This window comes from Anolis carolinensis, chromosome 3 (genome assembly GCF_035594765.1).
Source record: "Anolis carolinensis isolate JA03-04 chromosome 3, rAnoCar3.1.pri, whole genome shotgun sequence".
Taxonomy (NCBI): Eukaryota; Metazoa; Chordata; class Lepidosauria; order Squamata; family Dactyloidae; genus Anolis; species Anolis carolinensis.
Genome location: NC_085843.1, coordinates 168,013,263 through 168,031,748, shown reverse-complemented (window position 1 = coordinate 168,031,748; position 18,486 = coordinate 168,013,263). Strand labels below are relative to the sequence as shown.

Here is an 18,486-nt window from a genome sequence, read left to right as displayed (position 1 = left end):
TATCATTATATTTATAAACATACCAGCTGATCAAGGAAAAGTAGGCAAGCAGTCACGACAGGCAAATCTTTCAAGCAGTTATTAGTTCAACTGCCAAATAACAGCAAGTTCTTCAGACTGCTTCTTGTCAAATTTAAATTTGAAAATGCACAACACAATTCAATGCATATTTATTCAGAGACAAGTACTATAGCCTTCAGTGGAGCATAAGGAAAGATGTTTCTTTCATTATTTATTTTCCTTTCTTTATCTTGTTAAACTTTCCTCCCATTCTTGGCTGTTTATTGTATATGTTTTGTATTGTCTTTCCTGAGCAGGACTCAAGATGGTTTAGGTTAAATCAAAACATATAAAAACCCAACACATCCCCCAACTGTCCCAATTCAACAGGGACAGTCCCAAGTTATAGTATATTTTCCCAGTTTTTCAGCTACTTTTAAACTGTCCCAGCATTTTGGTGACGATGCACAGCTGCGGGAAGGGATGACCAGCTGGTTGAGGACGCAAGCAACAGAGTTTTCTGGGGGAGGAGTTGCCAAGCTCATTTATCCCTATGATAAGTGCCTAGATTTGAATGGCGACTATGTTGAGAAATGGTATTTGGGTGTGGCTTTCAACTGCATATGGTAAATATTTTCTCCTATACTTTGTTCATTTTTAATTCCAAAACGTAATGTACTTTCTGGATAACCCTCGTAACAATACACATGGTGCAATAAACACAGATACATCAATATCAAAGGAAAACATAATTTATATCATCAATACATAAAATAATACCACAATAAAAACAATAACCATTAAAAAAACACATTGATAAAATTTTACAGTAATTGTAGACATAAAATGAATAGCAACCAATCAGTCATATAAAGTGTTTTCAGTAAAAAAACAAAAAAACAAAAAGCCAATGGGTCTACAATTTAAACCTTTTGAGCTCTATACCTATTGGAAAGCTTGGTTGAAGAGCTAGGTTTTTAGATTGGACAGAATATACCATATACCATATACACTCATGTATAAGTTAACCTTATAAATAGGTCAAGAGTGGGTCTGGGGGCCAAAAGTATGGATTTGATATGAACCATGGTTAAGCTGAAGGTAATTCCACAATCAGAGAAAAGCACCAATGCCACCTCAGGTGGCCAACCATCCCAACTACTGCTTTTGTCATTTTCTAATTCAGGTATTCAAAACGGGTAGAAACAGCATGACACAGGGGCTAGTATTTCTTTCAGCTTCTACCAGGAAGGACTAAGATCTTGAACGTTGTTATATTGAGGTCCTTAAGCCAGGGAACAGCAGGGGCATCTGTAAGGCAGCAGGGCAAATCCAGCAGGCAGTGGTAAAAACTGTTGTCCCACACCCCGCATCACCCTAACTGGTTTCCCATTCCATGGAAAAACCATCGCTACCCGGCTTCCCCCTGCACGTTACCTGGCTTACCTACTGAGAACACAGGAAGCCTCCCATGTTCTCACGGCTCTGTTCTAGGACTCTTCCAGCTTGGAAGTAGCCCTGCGTCACATGAAGGGTTCCAGCGGGCTCTGTTCTGGCTCCATCCTGGAAGCATCCTAGGATAGAGCCTGAAGGTAATGTGATGAGCTCCTTTGCCTTTGAACAATCTACTCAGAAAAAAGGATGGTTTCATTTTTTATAAGAGTTAAGGTATAGTAGGCACACTGACCCATGGATAAGTCAACTAGGTTATTTAGGTTAATCCTTTGACTATAATTTCTAGATTTATTCATATATACACTATGTACTTTGATAATGATCTGCTCTAAAGGCAGATCATCCTTACAATCGTAACCAGAAATAAACACATTTGAAATGTGCTTATTTCTGAGATTACTGCAGTTGTCTCACCAGTCATTTTGAAAGAGAGAAAATTATATTTACATTCATTCAGTACAGCAATATCATGAAAACCAAACAGTTCCTTAGTCTCAGGGATTTACATTCCTAACTATCATTTTACTCTGGACATGCCCACCCACATAAGGTGAGGGGGAGATCCAAATAGCTTCCATTTAATGAGGTCCAACTTGTATGGTACAAAGTATAAAATGCAAGCCAGGAAAAATACCACTGGCTTCCTGTACAGTGAAATAGACAGCCATTGTGTGTAATTTCATCTAAATGGAACAAATTACACTAAAATAATAGGTCATAGATTTCATTTTACTAGTGGTATGTCAATTAATATACATACACATGTATTATAAACTGAAATGCCACATTGTTATAAAAAGTGTTACCACCCACTTATGTGCACATGAATTCCACTGAGTCTTATACTGGAATCGTTTTCAGGTAATTATGCCTGAAAATGATCTTAATTTTACACCTAATCAATATAGAAATAGCTTTAGATCTGGGAAAAGTCTGCATTCAACTCAGTTCAGAACAAAATTGAGGAAATCATTTTTAAAGCATGTATTTTATTTGTGAGCTCATTTTGTAGTCTGGAGCCTAAAAGCTCTGGTGATAAGGTGATGGTTCAAATACCATCATAGCCTCAGTCTCAGTAGTCAAAGCAGAATCAATATGTTTTGCTCTCTGTGGGAAAAACTAAGATGGCATTCTGTCTTCAGAGCCTAAATGAGAAGAATCTGCTTTCAACCTTGGTGAACAGGGCCAAACGGAAGATATACGGATATCCCAGAGGTGCATTTACACTGTAGAATTAATACATTTTGACACCACAATAACTGTCACAGCTTAATTTTATCACAAGAGTCGTAATTTTACAAGATGTTTAGCCTTCGTTACCAGAGTGTAGGTGCTTCACCAAACGACAGCTTCTCAGGATTCCCTAACACTGAGCTATGAAAATGAAAGTGATGTCAATCTGCATTAATTCTATAGTGTAGTTGCATCAAAAGCTTTATCATGTTTAATAAGCCCCACAGCATTATCCCCCAAAGTGTTTTATTGGGACATATTTTCTTTTCTATTGGTTTTTCATGGCACACACAGCTCTGCCTTCCAACACTTTGCTGCCATACTGGCATTTGCCAGCTGAGATAACTTGCCCCAGTGTTTAATAGTATCACCAGCCCTTCTAATAGTACAAGGTCAAGACTCTTGAAAGAAATAACTCTCCTTTTGCCTTTCTAGATGAGATAGAGAATAAATACAGGAGCAGGGTGGATTTTTGTTAATGTACTAATAAAATTTCTCTTTAAAAGGAGGCTTGGGTAAGTTATGATTTCCTGTTCCTCCAATATCAACAAGCAAGCGCGCCAATATATTATTTTATCTTTCTATGCAGCATACTTGATACTGGGAAGAAAATCAAGAAAAATCCATTTGTTTTGTGATTCTGAGACCACAAAGCAGTTGAGATCATTATAGGAAGTATTATAAAGGAATATCACAGAAGGAAAAAAAAGTGCTATTCTTTGATCAAAAACTGCTAGCCACAGAAAAAAAATTACCAAGTTACACATGCCAAAATCAACCTCGACTAATATTCTGCCTAAGTACTGGTGCCACAATCTGCCAACTTCCCCACTGTCTACATGCCATGTTTTTCTAACCATTAGGAATGTGGCTTTCTGATTCACTTAAATGTAACTTAATCTGTGCTATGCACTTGGTCCTTTATAGTGACATTGAAATACTTGGGAAGAACACTCTAGATTGCATGGAATGCATGTTCTATGATACGATGTGCTGAATCTAAAGGATTTTGAGGGGAATATGGGAAGTGATATAAAGATGGTATCCAGGCAGTGGTGTGACCTACACTTGTAGCTTCTGGAGACAGAATCATGGCACTTTTGTGTCAGGATTGTGATGGGCTGGTCATTAGAAGACTTTGGAATTTCAGGATTCAATGAGAGGTCCTTTCATACTACAAAACTGCAGAACAAGTCATAAGAGTAAAGACAAAGATCCACCCAGAGGAAAAGTGTTCTTACCATACATCAAGGGAACTACTGACCACATAGGAAAACTGATAATGAAATACAACCTACAAACTATCTACAGACCTACTAAGAAAATCCAAAAACTGCTATGTTCAGTGAAGGACAAGAGGGATCCTCTCATCTCTGAAGGAGTCTACCGTATACCATGCAGCTGTGGACAAGTCTACATAGCGACCAACAAACACAGCATTGCCCAGATACCAATCAAGGAACATGAAAGGCATTGCGGAATAACTCAACCAAAGAAGTCAGCCATAGCAGAGCACTTGATGAACACAGTATATTATTTGAGAACAAAGAAACGCTGGACCACTCTAGCAGCTATCATGTCAGACTACAGAGAGAAGCCATTGAAATCTACCAGCATGTGGACAGTTTCAACAAAAAAGAAGGAAACCATAAAAATGAACAAAATATGTCTACCAGTATTAAAAAAAACTCTGAAATCAGAACAGTAAATAAGGAACAACACTCTGAAAACAAGAATTCCAGACAGGAATCACTCAGGGACAGTTAACACCTCCTAACAAAGGATTCCTGCAGGCAGGAAGAAGCCAGGAAATGAATCTGGCAAGGCCATTCATGCTAATAAAAGTGACTAATTGCAACATTCACACTGGCCTCCAACAGACAAGAGTTCCTTCTCCCTGGACCTTCCACAGATATATAAACCTTCCTTGCTTAGTTTTTTTTCCAATATACCTCACAACTTCTGAAGATGCCTGCCATATATGTGGGTGAAACGTCAGGACAGAATGCTTCTGGAACATGGCCATACAGCCTGGAAAACACACAACAACCCTGTGATTCCGGCCATGAAAGCCTTCAACAACAAACTGCAGTATAATAATTCCACTTCAACTGCTGTGGCTATATTCTATTTGCAGTTTAGAAAAAAGCATTTAGAGAACTCAACCAGAGAGCTAAAGAGTTTCACCAAGGGCTCTTCCACACAGCCATATAACCCAGAATACCAAGGCAGATAATCCACAATATCGGCTTTGAACTGGATATAGGAGTCCACATTGCCATATAATCTTGTTCAATACAGCTTTGTGGAAGGAGCCAAATTGCAAATCCTGGGAATCCCATAAGATCTGAGTAACACTTAAAAGAATTATGCTTGTATTACAGACGACAAAGTAAGAGTAAGCATGAAGACTAGTGGCTTTACAAAGAGTCCTCAAAGAGTAGCTGAGGAGGGAGCAAATAGCAAACCCACTTCTGAGTATTCTTAGTCTAAGAAAATCTAATGAAATTCATGATGGGGAACTTGACAGCATATGCACACACACACACACAAGATTAAAAAATGTCAAAGACATCCTAAATTCAACATCCTAAATTAAATTGCACAGTGGGAGGTGTAGTTTTAAAGAAGACTACCTTAATATCCTAAAAGCAACAGGTCCAATGATTTTGGCTGATAAGCAGGGTCAATCCAGGTGAGTGCTTGGATGGAAGACCACCAATGAATGCCAGTGCTGTAGGCTATATTTCAGCAGAAGGAACAGGAAAAATAATCTCTGAGCATTTCTTGCCTAAGAAAACCTTGTGCGGATTGCCATAAATTGACAGATGACTTGAAGGCACATAAACACACATACACTTTTAAAGAACTGCAACCATTTAAGCAAAGCTATTTAATCTTGAACAGCTGACAATTTTCTTCTAAGAAAAGGTTTTCTCCTCCTCCTCTCTTCCACTTATTTATATTCCACTTTTATCTCTTGATTTAGATGCAAATTGGCTCATAACATTAAAAACAACACAATTTAAAATCTGCAATATATAAATATTAAAATATAATTAAGCATAAAAAGAGTTAAACACTTAAAACAGGTAAAATAATCAAAATACTATACAGTAACCCCCGTTTCGTTCTTCAATTTTTTTGACGTATAATCTTTTACACAGCAATTTTTTACATGGAAACAGGTCTTATTGGGTTTGATGGGTTTTGTCTATGTGCCTTCAAGACACCTGTTGGCATTGAGTGCATCATGGTTTTTGATAAGCAAGGTGATTCATTCCTTGGAAATATAGTTTATTGGGCCTGGGAATTTACTGGCAGACTCCAAGTACTAACCAGAGATGACTCTGCTTAGTTTTTAAGATCAGGAAGATCTTTATTATCCAGTGCCTTTATTATCCAGTACTTCTGAATATTTCTTGTTTAAGTAAGCCCTATGAAATTCATTGAGTTGTCAGACATCAACAGGTGACCTGGAGGCACATATACACACATGTATGTTTAGTATGTAAGCCTAAATTAATTGCTGAAAATGCTTGTAGAACCAATGCACTGTTGAAAACTATCTTGTGATCTAAATGACACCTCAAAAACATACCTTCTTTCCAGAATCAGTGTGTAGATATTTCTTTCAGGAGCTCCTAAAAGAACCATGTTTCATTTTATTAGTCTTAAGTGTTTAAAATGAAGTTTCAGCTAGTGATCTTGGGTGGGTTAGAAACAACTAGTTGCAATTTGTTTCCCTTTCCAGAAACAAAAATGCAATTTTTTTACATTGTTGTTGTAACTTGATGGCTGCATTGATTTTCCATATACAGTAGAGTCTCACTTATCCAACATAAACGGGCTGGCAGTACGTTGGATAAGCAAAAATGTTGGATAATGAGGGATTAAGGAAAAGCCTATTCAACGACAAATTATGTTAAAATTTTACAAATTAAGCACCAAAATAGGTTTTAAAACAAATCAACATAAAAAGCAGTTTAATACACGGTAACGTTATGTAGCAATTATTCTATTTACGAATTTAGCACCAAAATATCACAATATATTGAAAACATTGACTACAAAAGCATTGACTACTAAAAGGCAGACTGTATTGGATCATCCAGAATGTTGGATAAGCGAGACTCTTCAGTACTTCTTAGTTAATTGTAAAGATATGTATGTGGTCTCAATGAGTGGTGGAGGAAGAATACCATAAAGTTCAGCTGCTGGCTTATGTCAAGCCTTGTGCATTCAAATGATTTTTTTGAAAAAAGAACTGATCTTTTTTTCTGAAATGAGAGTTACTTATTAAAAACTGAAACTCTGAAGGCAATTGAGTACTTCTGTAGAGCCTTGGAGGCAATAACTAGGGCAAATTACTTCTTAAAGGCAACAATCTCTGAATAACCTGGAAATAGGTTACAGGACAGACTCAAGCCCATTACAAACAAAAATGGCAAGGTACACTATTTAAACCTAGGTTGATCCGTTTATTTTAGTACTTTTGGCAGACTAATTTCAAGAATGTTTCAGTTTTTAAAGCGAAATCATCAAGTCAATATCATAATGCCTTTATACAAATCTATGATGTGACCACTATGATGGAAGGTAGAGATGTTGCGGATCTGGTGGAGGGAGGCAGAAAGGCTTTTTTTGCCGCCGCATCACATTGTTGGCTCATGTTTATCTTCCTATCCACAAGAACTCCAATATCTTTTTCAAACCAGGCATCCCCCATTCTGTATCTTTGCATTTCATTTTTTCTGCCTAAGTGGAATATCTTGCATTTGTCCTTGTTGAACTTCATTTTGTTAGTTTTGGCCCATCTCTCTAGTCTGTTAAGATCGTTTTGAATGCTGCTCCTGTTTTCTGGAGTGTTGGCTATCCCTCCCAATTTGGTGTCATCTGCAAACTTGATGATCATGTCTTCTAGCCCTTCATCTAAGTCATTAATAAAGATGTTGAACAGAACCAGGTCCAGGACAGAACCCTGCGGATGGCATTCCACTCATCACTTCTTTCCAGGATGAAGAAGAAGCATTGGGGAGAATCACCCTTTGGGCTCGTTCACTTAGCCAATTACAAATCTACCTAACCATAGTTTTGTCTAGCCCACATTTGACTAGTTTGTTTACCAGAAGGTCATGGCGGACCTTTTTTTTTTTCTGTGTCAGGAGCGACTTGAGAAACTACAAGTCACTTCTGGTGTGAGAGAATTGGCCGTCTGCAAGGACATTGCCCAGGGGATGCCCTGATGTTTTGATGTTTTTTATCATCCTTGTGGGAGGCTTCTCTCATGTCCCCGTATGGAGCTGGAGCTGGTAGAGGGAGCTCATCCACGCTCTCCCCGGGTGGGATTTGAACCTGGCAGCTTTCAGATCAGCAACCCAAACTTCAAGTCACAAGGCTTTAATCCACTATGCCACCGGGGGCTCGGCGGACTTTGTTGAAGGCCTTACTGAAATCCTGATATACTACATCCATGACGTTCCCTGAATTGACCCAGCTATCAAAAAAAGAGGTTTTCAGACAGTGTGAGGTCTAAGGCGGGGGTCCCCAGATGTATTGGCCTTCAACTCCCGGAAATCCTAACAGCTAGCACACTGGCTGGGATTTCTGGGAGTTGTAGGCCAAACCACCTGGGGACTCACAGGTTGAGAACCACTGGTTTAAGGGCTATGTGTTGTCAAAGGCTTTCATGGCTGGGATCACAGGGTTGTTGTATGTTTTACGGGCTGCATTGCCATGTTCTAGAAGTATTCTCTCCTGATGTTTCGCCCACATCTATGGCAGACATCCTCAGAGGTTTTGAGGTACCATGCCTGCATAGATGTGGGTGAAACGTCAGGAGAGAATACTTCTAGAACATGGCCATACAGCCCGGAAAACATAGAACAGCCTGGTTTAAGGGCTATTATGAATTGTGGAAGTTGAAGTCCAAAACACCCGGAGGGTCGAAGTCTGCCTGCTTCTTTCTGCACACTTCCCACTCAGAGAGCATTGGACAACATCTTCTGTGGAATATCAGAATGCAGGGGTCCCCAAACTAAGGCCGGATGCGGCCCTCCAAGGTCATTTACCTGGCCCTCGCCCTCAGTTTCAGACTTAGGCTTGCCCAAAGTCTGAAATCACTCGAAGGCACACAACAACAACAATCCTACTTAACTTGACTATCTCATTGGGCAGAAGCAGGCCCACACTTCCCATTGAAATCCTGATAGGTTTATGTTGGTTAAAATTGTTTTTATTTTTAAATATTATATTGTTCATTCATTTACTAATATTGTGCTATGGTGATAATATAATATATTGTGTATACATATAATATTGATAATAATATTATAATGTAATACAATATAATACTTATTTATTACAGTATTTCTATCCCGCCCTTCTAACCCAGTAGGGGACTCAGGGCGGCTAATAATAATAATACAATGTAATAATATTGTATAATGTAATAATATTAATTATATATTAGATAGTAAATGGAATATTACTACTAATAATATGGTATAGTGGTATAGTAAATGGTAAAGGTTTCCCCTGACGTTAAGTCCAGTCATGTCTGACTCTGGGGGTTGGAGTCTCCTTCAGGGTGAGAGAGGGTGTAGTATAAATGTAGCAAATAAATACAGTAGAGTCTCACTTATCCAAGCCTCGCTTATCCAAGCCTCTGGATTATCCAAGCCATTTTTGTAGTCAATGTTTTCAATATATGATATTTTGGTGCTAAATTCATAAATACAATAATTACAACATAACATCACAGTAGAGTCTCACTTATCCAAGCTAAACGGGCCGGCAGAAGCTTGGATAAGCGAATATCTTGGATAATAAGGAGGGATTAAGGAAAATCCTATTAAACATCAAATTAGGTTATGATTTTACAAACTGAGCACCAAAACATCATGTTATACAACAGATTTGACAGAAAAAAGTAGTTCAATACGCAGTAATGTTATGTTGTAATTACTGTATTTACGAATTTAGCACCAAAATATCACGATATATTGAAAACATGGACTACAAAAATGGCTTGGATTATCCAGAAACTTGGATAAGCGAGGCTTGGATAAGTGAGACTCTACTGTACTTCGTATTGAACTACTTTTTCTGTCAAATTTGTTGTATAACATGATGTTTTGGTGCTTAATTTGTAAAATCATAACCTAATTTGATGTTTAATAGGCTTTTCCTTAATCCTTCCTTATTATCCAAGATATTCCCTTATCCAAGCTTCTGCCGGCCCGTTTAGCTTGGATAAGTGAGACTTTACTGTACAGTAATTACTATATAACATTGCTGTGTATTGAACTGCTTTTTCTTCAAATTTGTTGTCAAACATGATGTTTTGGTGCTTAATTTGTAAAATCATAATATAATTTGATGTTTAATAGGCTTTTCCTTAATCCCTCCTTATTATCCAACATATTCACTTAGCCAAGCTTCTGCCGGCCCATTTATGTTGGATAAGTGAGACTCTACTGTATATTGTATGTACATACAACTTGTAAGCTGCTCTGAGTCTCCTTTAGGGTGAGAGAGGGTGGAGTATAAATGTAGCAAATAAATAAATAAATGATTGTCGAAGGCTTTCATGGCCGGGATCACTGTTGTTGGGGTTTTTTTTGCACTACAAATAAGACATCTTTTTCAAAAGATAATTTGGCCCCTCAACAATCTGAGGGACCATGAGCCGGCCCTCCACTTTAAAGGTTTGAGGACCCCTGAACACAATGCCTAGATACAAATCTGCGCAGTCTTAAAGGCACCACGGTTTGCCCCCGTCCATCTTTTCCGTCCCTGACAGTAAGTTTGTAAAGACCTCACCCTCTGAGGAGAAGAAGGCCTGTCATATCCCTCGAGCGCTCATTTGGAACAGCTGGCCCTGCAGGGTTGGGAGGAGGAAGAGGGCAGGGGGACTGGGGCGTCGCCCAGGGGGCGGGGCTTCGTCCTTTTGTTGCTTTTTTGTTGACAGACGGCTCCCGCGAGCGGCGAAGGCGGCTCGAGAGCTGCTGAGGCGCCTTCTTCTGTTTTGGCGCGGCGGCCCCGCCCCTTCGAGGCGCGAGGACAGCCCGCTGCTCCCGCCCAGGCCTCGCGCGCCCCGGCCTGATTGCTTGCCTGCCTTTCTCTCATGGAGGAGAAGAAGGAGGAGGAGGAGGCTGCTGCCGAGGAGGCGGGGATGCTGTGCGGACTGCGGGCGGGTTGGGGGCGCAGCAGAGCCGCCGCCGGCCCGGGGCAAGCACTCTGCAAAGCCAGCGGCGGAGGCTGCGAGAAGAGCGAGCCCGAGCTGGCGGCCAAAGCGGACTGGGATGAAGGCGGCGGCGGAGGAGGAGGAGGAGGGAGAGGACTGTGGGGACAGATAGCTTCCCGCGGAGGAGCCGCCGCAGGAGGCAGGCGTAGAGGCGGCGAAGAACTAAACGGCGGCTGCTGCTGTTGCTGCTGCGGGGAGGCGGCGTTGGCGGCGTTGGCGGAAAGCGACGGGGCGGGGGTCCCGGCCTCTATAGTCTCCGCCGCCGCCGCCGAGTGGAGCTCTTCCTCGGCGCCCTTCGGGATGGCGGCCCCGGCGCTCTCGGACCCGGGCTCCAACAGCGAGCGCAGCGCCGACTCCCCGCTCCCCGACGACGACGGTGGCGGCAACGGCTCGGCCCGCGCCCACGCCGCCAGCCCCGAGTGGGGCGAGGAGCGGTTCCGCGTGGACAGGAAGAAACTGGAGGCCATGCTGCAAGGTGAGGCCCCGCAGAGAGGAAAGTAAGGAAAGGGGGGGGGGCAGCAAGAGGAGAGGCTTCTTCCCACGTGGCAAAAGGGAGCCCTGGAGGAGAGGCTCCTTCCTGAAAACGGGCTCTTCCCTGAGGCGAGGCTCTTCCACTAGGAGAGGCTCCTTTCTGAAGAGACTCCTTCCCTGAGGAAAGGTGTCTTTCTGAAAAGAGGCTCTTCCCTGAGGAGAGGCTCTTCCCTAAGGGGAGGTTCCTTCCCTGGCTTTGGGACTCTTCCCTGAGGAGAGGTGTCTTTCTGAAAAGAGGCTCTTTCCTGAGGAGAGGCTCCTTCCCTGGCTTTGAGGCTCTTCCCTGAGGAAATGTGTCTTTCTGAAAAGAGGCTCTTCCCTGAGGTGAGGTTCCATCCCTGGCTTTGAGGCTCTTCCCTGAGGAGAGGTGTCTTTCTGAAAAGAGGCTCTTTCCTGAGGAGAGGCTCCTTCCCTGGCTTTGAGGCTCTTCCCTGAGGAAATGTGTCTTTCTGAAAAGAGGCTCTTCCCTGAGGAGAGGCTCTTCCCTAAGGTGAGGTTCCATCCCTGGCTTTGAGGCTCTTCCCTGAGGAGAGGTGTCTTTCTGAAAAGAGGCTCTTTCCTGAGGAGAGGCTCCTTCCCTGGCTTTGAGGCTCTTCCCTGAGGAAAGGTGTCTTTCTGAAAAGAGGCTCTTCTCTGAGGAGAGGCTCTTCCCTAAGGTGAGATTCCTTCCCTGGCTTTGAGACTCTTCCCTGAGGAGAGGTGTCTTTCTGAAAAGAGGTTCTTCCCTGAGGTGAGGTTCCTTCCCTGTCTTTGAGGCTCTTCCCTGAGGAGAGGTGTCTTTCTGAAAAGAGGCTCTTCCCTGAGGAGAGGCTCCTTCCCTGGCTTTGAGGCTCTTCCCTGTGGGGAGGTGTCTTTCTGAAAAGAGGCTCTTCCCTAAGGTGAGGTTCCTTCCCTGGCTTTGAGGCTCCTTCCCTGGGTAGAGGCAAGTTCCTTCCTGAAGAGAGGCTCCCCCATGAGGATTTTGGGAATTACTGCACCCACTGTCTGGGGCAATAACCTTTTGGAAATACAGAGTTTCACTTATCTATCTATATCTATATCCATAATAAAAGTCAAAACCCATATGTGTGTATGTGGCACAGGTGTCCACTCACACAGACAGCCTCCGGCCTCCACATACAGGCTACAGTTCCCAGTGCTGAGGAGCCACCAAGTCACTCCCTTCCACTGACATTGCTGTTACAGCAAGCTCCATTAACATGTATCCCAAGCCCTGCCAATGTCCTTCCCAAACACTATGGCTCACCACCCAAAGAATGCTTTCGTTTGGGAACCATTTCATCCTAGATTGTGCATTTTCCTCCACCACAGGCAGGCATCCCAGGGTTCTCCATTGCTATGGAATTTGCATGACCCCGCCCACTGCCCTTCCCTTTCAAATCTGTCTGCATAACAAACACAGCAGAACTGAGCAGCAACTAAACTTACTGGAGGAGTTTGGGTGATTGACTCCACATGGAAGTTGTCGTTCACCCTGCATCAAGTCAAAGCACTCCTGCTGGGGATTTTAGAGGAGTTGTAGTTCACCTACACCCACAACGCTATGAACCCAAACAGTGATGGGTCTGGACCAAACTTGCCATGCATACCTGATATGCCCAAATTTGAATACTGGGAGGTTTTGAGGGGAATTGGCCTGGACATTTGGGAGTAGTAGGTACTGGGATTTATAGTTCACCTCCAATTGAACCCTACCCATGATGGACCAAACAATGCCTTTCTTAAATGACCCAGGCACTGCCAGGTCCCCAAGCTAGTCCAACATAAACGGGCTGGCAGAACGTTGGATAAGCGAATGTGTTGGATAATAAGGAGGGATTAAGGTAAAGCCTATTAAATGTCAAATTAGGTTATGATTTTACAAATTAAGCACCACAACATCATGTTTAACAACAAATTTGACAGAAAAACTAGTTCAATACACAGTAATGCTACATAGTAATTACTGTGTTTACAAATTTAGTACCAAAGCATCACAATGTATTGAAAACATTGACTACAAAAACATTGACTACTAAGAGGCAGATTGTGTTGGATAATGTTGGATAAGTGAGACTACCGTAAATTGCAATCCTAACCTCTTTGAAAAGTAAAAAATGCTGTCACATCCGTTTGGCAAATGTGAATCTCCACGAGCATGTGGAGGCCACCTTTTGAAAACAAGAAAAAATATGACCTTGTTAGAAGTCAACTCTTTGAGCAAGTGATATCCATAAGCATTCATGTAATGGCACACAGGTAACTCAGCTGTTAAACTGAAGGACTATGTCTTTGGACTGTCAAGGACAAAGACAGGTCACTACAAAAATATATTTGGTTAGCAGAGGATGGTTGTTTCTTTGAAGTGGAAATTGTAGTTGTAATTGTGATTGCAGTTGCCCAAAACATATATACTCCCTTGAGAACTCTTAGTTTAAAATATGTACTCAAGAGATAAAATACGAAGTTTTATTTGTAAAGTAAAGTAACATATCTTGTTTATTCATAAACGTCTTGTATTCACCATACAGCAGTGGTTCTCAACCTGGGATACCCCAGATGTTTTTGGCCTATAACTCCCAGAAATCTGCCAGTTTACCATCTGTTAGGATTTCTGGGAGTTGAAGACCAAAAACATCTGAGGATCCCAGGTTGAGAACCACTGCCATACAGGCACATGTCTTGTTGTAGTTCAATTACTGATAGAATGTGGCTTCTCTCTGTGTTGAATATACAGGGTATCATTCTTAATCAATAGTCTTTAGTATAATTGTACTCACTGAAGTCCACAGGCATACTTGTGCACTGAAGTCTCTAAACAGCAATATTCATCCACCTCCATTGAGGTGTGGACACATACAAGCATCCACTTCCACTGAGGTCTGATGCAAAAAACTGAACCAAAATGGAGTCCTGAGTCTGAACATGCTCAGTACAATCACATGTCTATAACTCCTTCCACTGGAAAATCAACATATGCATAGAAAACAGGTTAGCAAATATATACGTCAACAAACAAATAGTGAATTGCTTGGGAGGTTGCTATTTCCAACAGACTCTTCCCTGAGGAGAGGCTCCCACCTGAGGAGATGCTTTTTCCTGAAGAGAGGCTCTGCAGCTGAAGCCTCTCCCTCTTCTCCCTTTGAGAGTGACAGCTGCCCCAAAAGAGCCTCCAGGAGGCATAGCCAGGGACCCACCCCATGCTTCCTTTCCCCAGGGAAGCCTTTCTCCCAAGGTTGCTTCTTGGGTTGGTTTCCTCCAGGACCACCTCACAGCCACTTTGAGACATCTTGGGAAAAGAAACAGCCGGGTATAAATAAACACTATGGGTCCATCTACACTGCCATATAATCCAGAATATCAAGGTAGATAATCTAAATTATCTGCTTTGAACTGGATCATCTGAGTCTACACTGCCACAGTTCAAAGCAGATAATCTCGATTTTATACAGCTGTGTAGAAGGGGCCTACATAACATGATTTTTTGTTCCTGGGTTATCTATGTCATTTTCTAATTGGATCTATCACAAAAAAATGGAAAAAGTGCATTAAACTGAAAAAAATGTTTTTGTGGTACATCCCACAAAACACTTTGGTATAGTTTTTCAATTACTGTCTTGTAGAATCTCAGCCAATTCAACATAGTGAATTGTTCCATTATTCCAGCAGAGGCCACAAGGGGTGCTAGAGAGAGAAGGATAATCCATCTTATAGGGTGGGGAGTTGAAGGAGTAAAACTATTTCCCACTGTTTTCCTGTTATTCTCCCCTTCCCATAGCATAAATGAGGGTTGTTTCCATGACAGGGACATGGGTGGGGGAAATAACAGGAAAACAGGAGGAAATGGTTCCCCCCCCCCATTAAAATGGACTACCCTCTCTCTAGCGCCCTCTAGTGGTCTCCACTTGGAGGGCAGTAAAGTCCATGTTGTCAAAGCAACCATCTTTTATTATGTGGGAAGGGGGGGGGGGGGATAACCAGCAAAAATGTGGGAAATGGTTTTTCTCCTTCAACTCCTCCTCCCCCATAAAATGGAATATTCTTCTTTCTCTCGGCCCCCTTTGGGAGGCCGCCCAGATAATGGAACAGTACCAGAGGTAGTGCACAATGAAATAGGAAATAACATTTTCAAATCAGGAATGGCTTTTTTTCAAAGTTTGTTACATAGTGTAATAATAATAATAATAATAATAATAATAATAATAATAATAATAATAGAATGGGGGGAGTATTGAACCACAAAGTCACAAAGAGTCCGATGTGTAACTGTATATCAGGAATTCTTAACCCTTTTTCTATCTGAAACTAGGTATATTAAAAATATCCAACATTTATGTAAATCAGCACATACAAGGCTTGCTAAACAGACTGATGTTCCTTTTTGTGGAGTACAGTTGAAGCATCTTCTGCGGCGTCCACTGTAAACACTGCCTGGTGCTGTTAATAGATTTGTGTGAAGTTCAGAAAACCTTTTACTGTTGCCAATTATTTTGGGACCACAACATGACTACTCAAGTCCACAGGGGTCCTGGAGTCCAATGCTAGTAGATAACTTCTTAAGTAGATGCCTCTGGCCCATTTGCTTAGATATTCTAGTTTTGATAAAGATCTTACTTCTTGTGCCATCAATGATGGGAGAGGAGTCGGTTGTGACCCTTGGGATCAGGTTGGGAACTCAAAGCCATACTGATGGGACAGGAAGGAGGATGCCTGGCGAGAGACGAGGTGTTTTGGTGCAAGTTGCTCTTCTCTGCCCACATTACAATCAAGTTTCCAGCCCAGTCTTCTTTTTCCCCATTTCGAACCAAAGTATCCTTTTCCTCTGTTCTGGGAATGGAAGCTGCTGTAATTTGATGCTTCTGGGATGCCTCAAGTTCAGCCTCTCCGGCTCCCTTGGAAGCGCCTGCTTATAACACAATGCTAGAAATAGGCTGCAGAGCAGACACGCTGGGATGTGCGGGTTGGAAACCTCACTGGCTGTTTTTTGCTCTCCCTCCTCCTAGTTTTCCTTCCCAGCTTGTTTACCCAGATACGTCCAATCCCAAATGTGTTTAAACTGTTCTTCCTGCAGATGTTAACGCTTGGAGCTTTGCCTCTTTTAGGAGGACTGGAAGTGAAGTTGGGGTTGCTAGATATGTCCAGTAGTATATTTTAATAGAAGGCATATGCAAAATGAATCTTTTTTGTTTTATTGACACAAAGATACACTTTATAATATAGGCATGAGTTCTAGTTCATAGCATCTTTGAGCTGTAGGTTTTACTGTCAACATGTCAGATTCACATATTAACCTGAATTGTATACGTTTGTCCTCAGTATTCACTGGGGTTTAGCTCTAGGACTCCCTATCCCATGGATTACAAAATCTGTGTGTGCTCCAGCCCCATTATATACAATGAAGTAGTTAAATGAGGCCTCTTGAATAAAAGGTCAAAATCAAGATTTGCTTTTTGTTTGTTTTTTCAGGGAGAGGAATATTTTCAAGCAATGGATAGTATCTGTTATTGCAGTATCCGTGTATATGGAAGGCCAGCTGAAGAGTCAGCCCTCCATATTCACTGAGGTTAGGGGCACAGAACCCCTGCAAAAATGAAGAAAACCTAAATAATAACATTGCTATACTTCCCCCCCCCCCCCGAATATTTAATGTCTCCGGCAGGACTCTGTAGCTATCTTCTGTGTAATCATACTGGAGGACCTAGATATTCTTAGAGAAGTGTTCTCTCTATGAATATCTAGGTCTTCCGGCATGACTTTATGATTGGTTTTTGGCAGAAATTGATCATAGAGACACACTGGCAGACCTGGAATTTCCTAGAAATTACATTTTAATCAAATCCACGAATAATCAAATCCACAGAAGTGTGAAGAATCCATCGAACTCTGAAGTAAATGCTCTGAGCTCAGTGCTAAGTAGTTCTCCACATTTTAGATTTACGTGCAATCTTTTCAATAGGTACATAGGTTTCAGCTGATCTAGCATTTTAGTCAAGTGACTACTTTAATGCAAGCATCTGTGGCAACAGGAGCTTTTAGAAATTATCTAAAGGTTCTCAAATATCGGTGCTCTGAGGTGATATAATCTGGCCTAAGACACTCTCCACCTAGAAACCAAACAGAGTATTTATCTTTTGCTATATTTTCCCTACATATTATAATCAGACCTTCCTCCTGATCCTTCTCATGTTGACTTGATTTATATGTTGATGCTGAGTGTAGCAAAGGTTTATGGGACATATCATAGGATACTAGATGCTGCCAAAGCCTCTTGGACCTAGTTGCCATCACATACAAATAGACAGCATGATTTGTTTTTGCAGCTTTTAAAGAAGGTGTTATAGTAGTACATCTTTCATTTGTTTGTGCAGGAATTGACCCACAAGTGCAGGGCTCGGCAAAGTTTGTCCCTAATCTGACCCCTAATCCTGTGAACCTCAAAATATGTGATCATTTTGTAGCTCGAAGCTCCATGACAGTCCCCTCAAATTCTTACTCCCAGGTTTTATGAAAATGCAATGTCAAGGTTCATGTGAAAATTGTGCAGAACTCCCATGTGCAGAAACACTCCACAGCCTTCAGGATACCCCATACCACAGCCTTCAGGATACCCCATACCACCCATTTTCATAGGCTTCCCTCTCAGAAAGGCAATGGGATGTGTTACCCATGTTATTACCAGTCACTGCTTTGAAAGAAACTCTGGGGGAAAAACTCCACTAGAAGTATGTTCAGTGTGCTGCAGGGGCAATGAAAGTGTTTGTTTGTGTGCGTGGCAATTGGCCCTGATTTCCTTGCAGTTATTCTCCCTCACACAAATGCTTTGGTAATAAAGATTTCAGAAACTTTTATTGCACTAAATGTTGTCACTTATATACAGATGTTAATGGTTGTGCTGTGAACTGTGAATAATTTTGGGTGCATCTACACTGTAGAATTAATACTGTTTGATATCTCTTGACCTCTCATGGCTCAATACTATGGAATCCTGGGAGTTGTAGTTTGGTGTGGCATTCGCACTATTTGGCTGAAATAACTAAAGA

General features: G+C 41.7%; 1 protein-coding gene across 1 annotated transcript in view; it reads left to right on the top strand.

Annotated features, from left to right (window-relative positions):
• The first annotated feature begins 10,648 nt into the window (after positions 1 to 10,648).
• Positions 10,649 to 18,486, top strand: part of bicc1 (BicC family RNA binding protein 1) — a 153,382-nt gene continuing 145,544 nt past the window's right edge. The window contains exon 1 of the mRNA XM_003224456.4: positions 10,649 to 11,411. Coding sequence (XP_003224504.2) covers positions 10,817 to 11,411 — 595 coding nt within the window. The 5' untranslated portion in view covers positions 10,649 to 10,816. The remainder of the gene's footprint in view (positions 11,412 to 18,486) is intronic.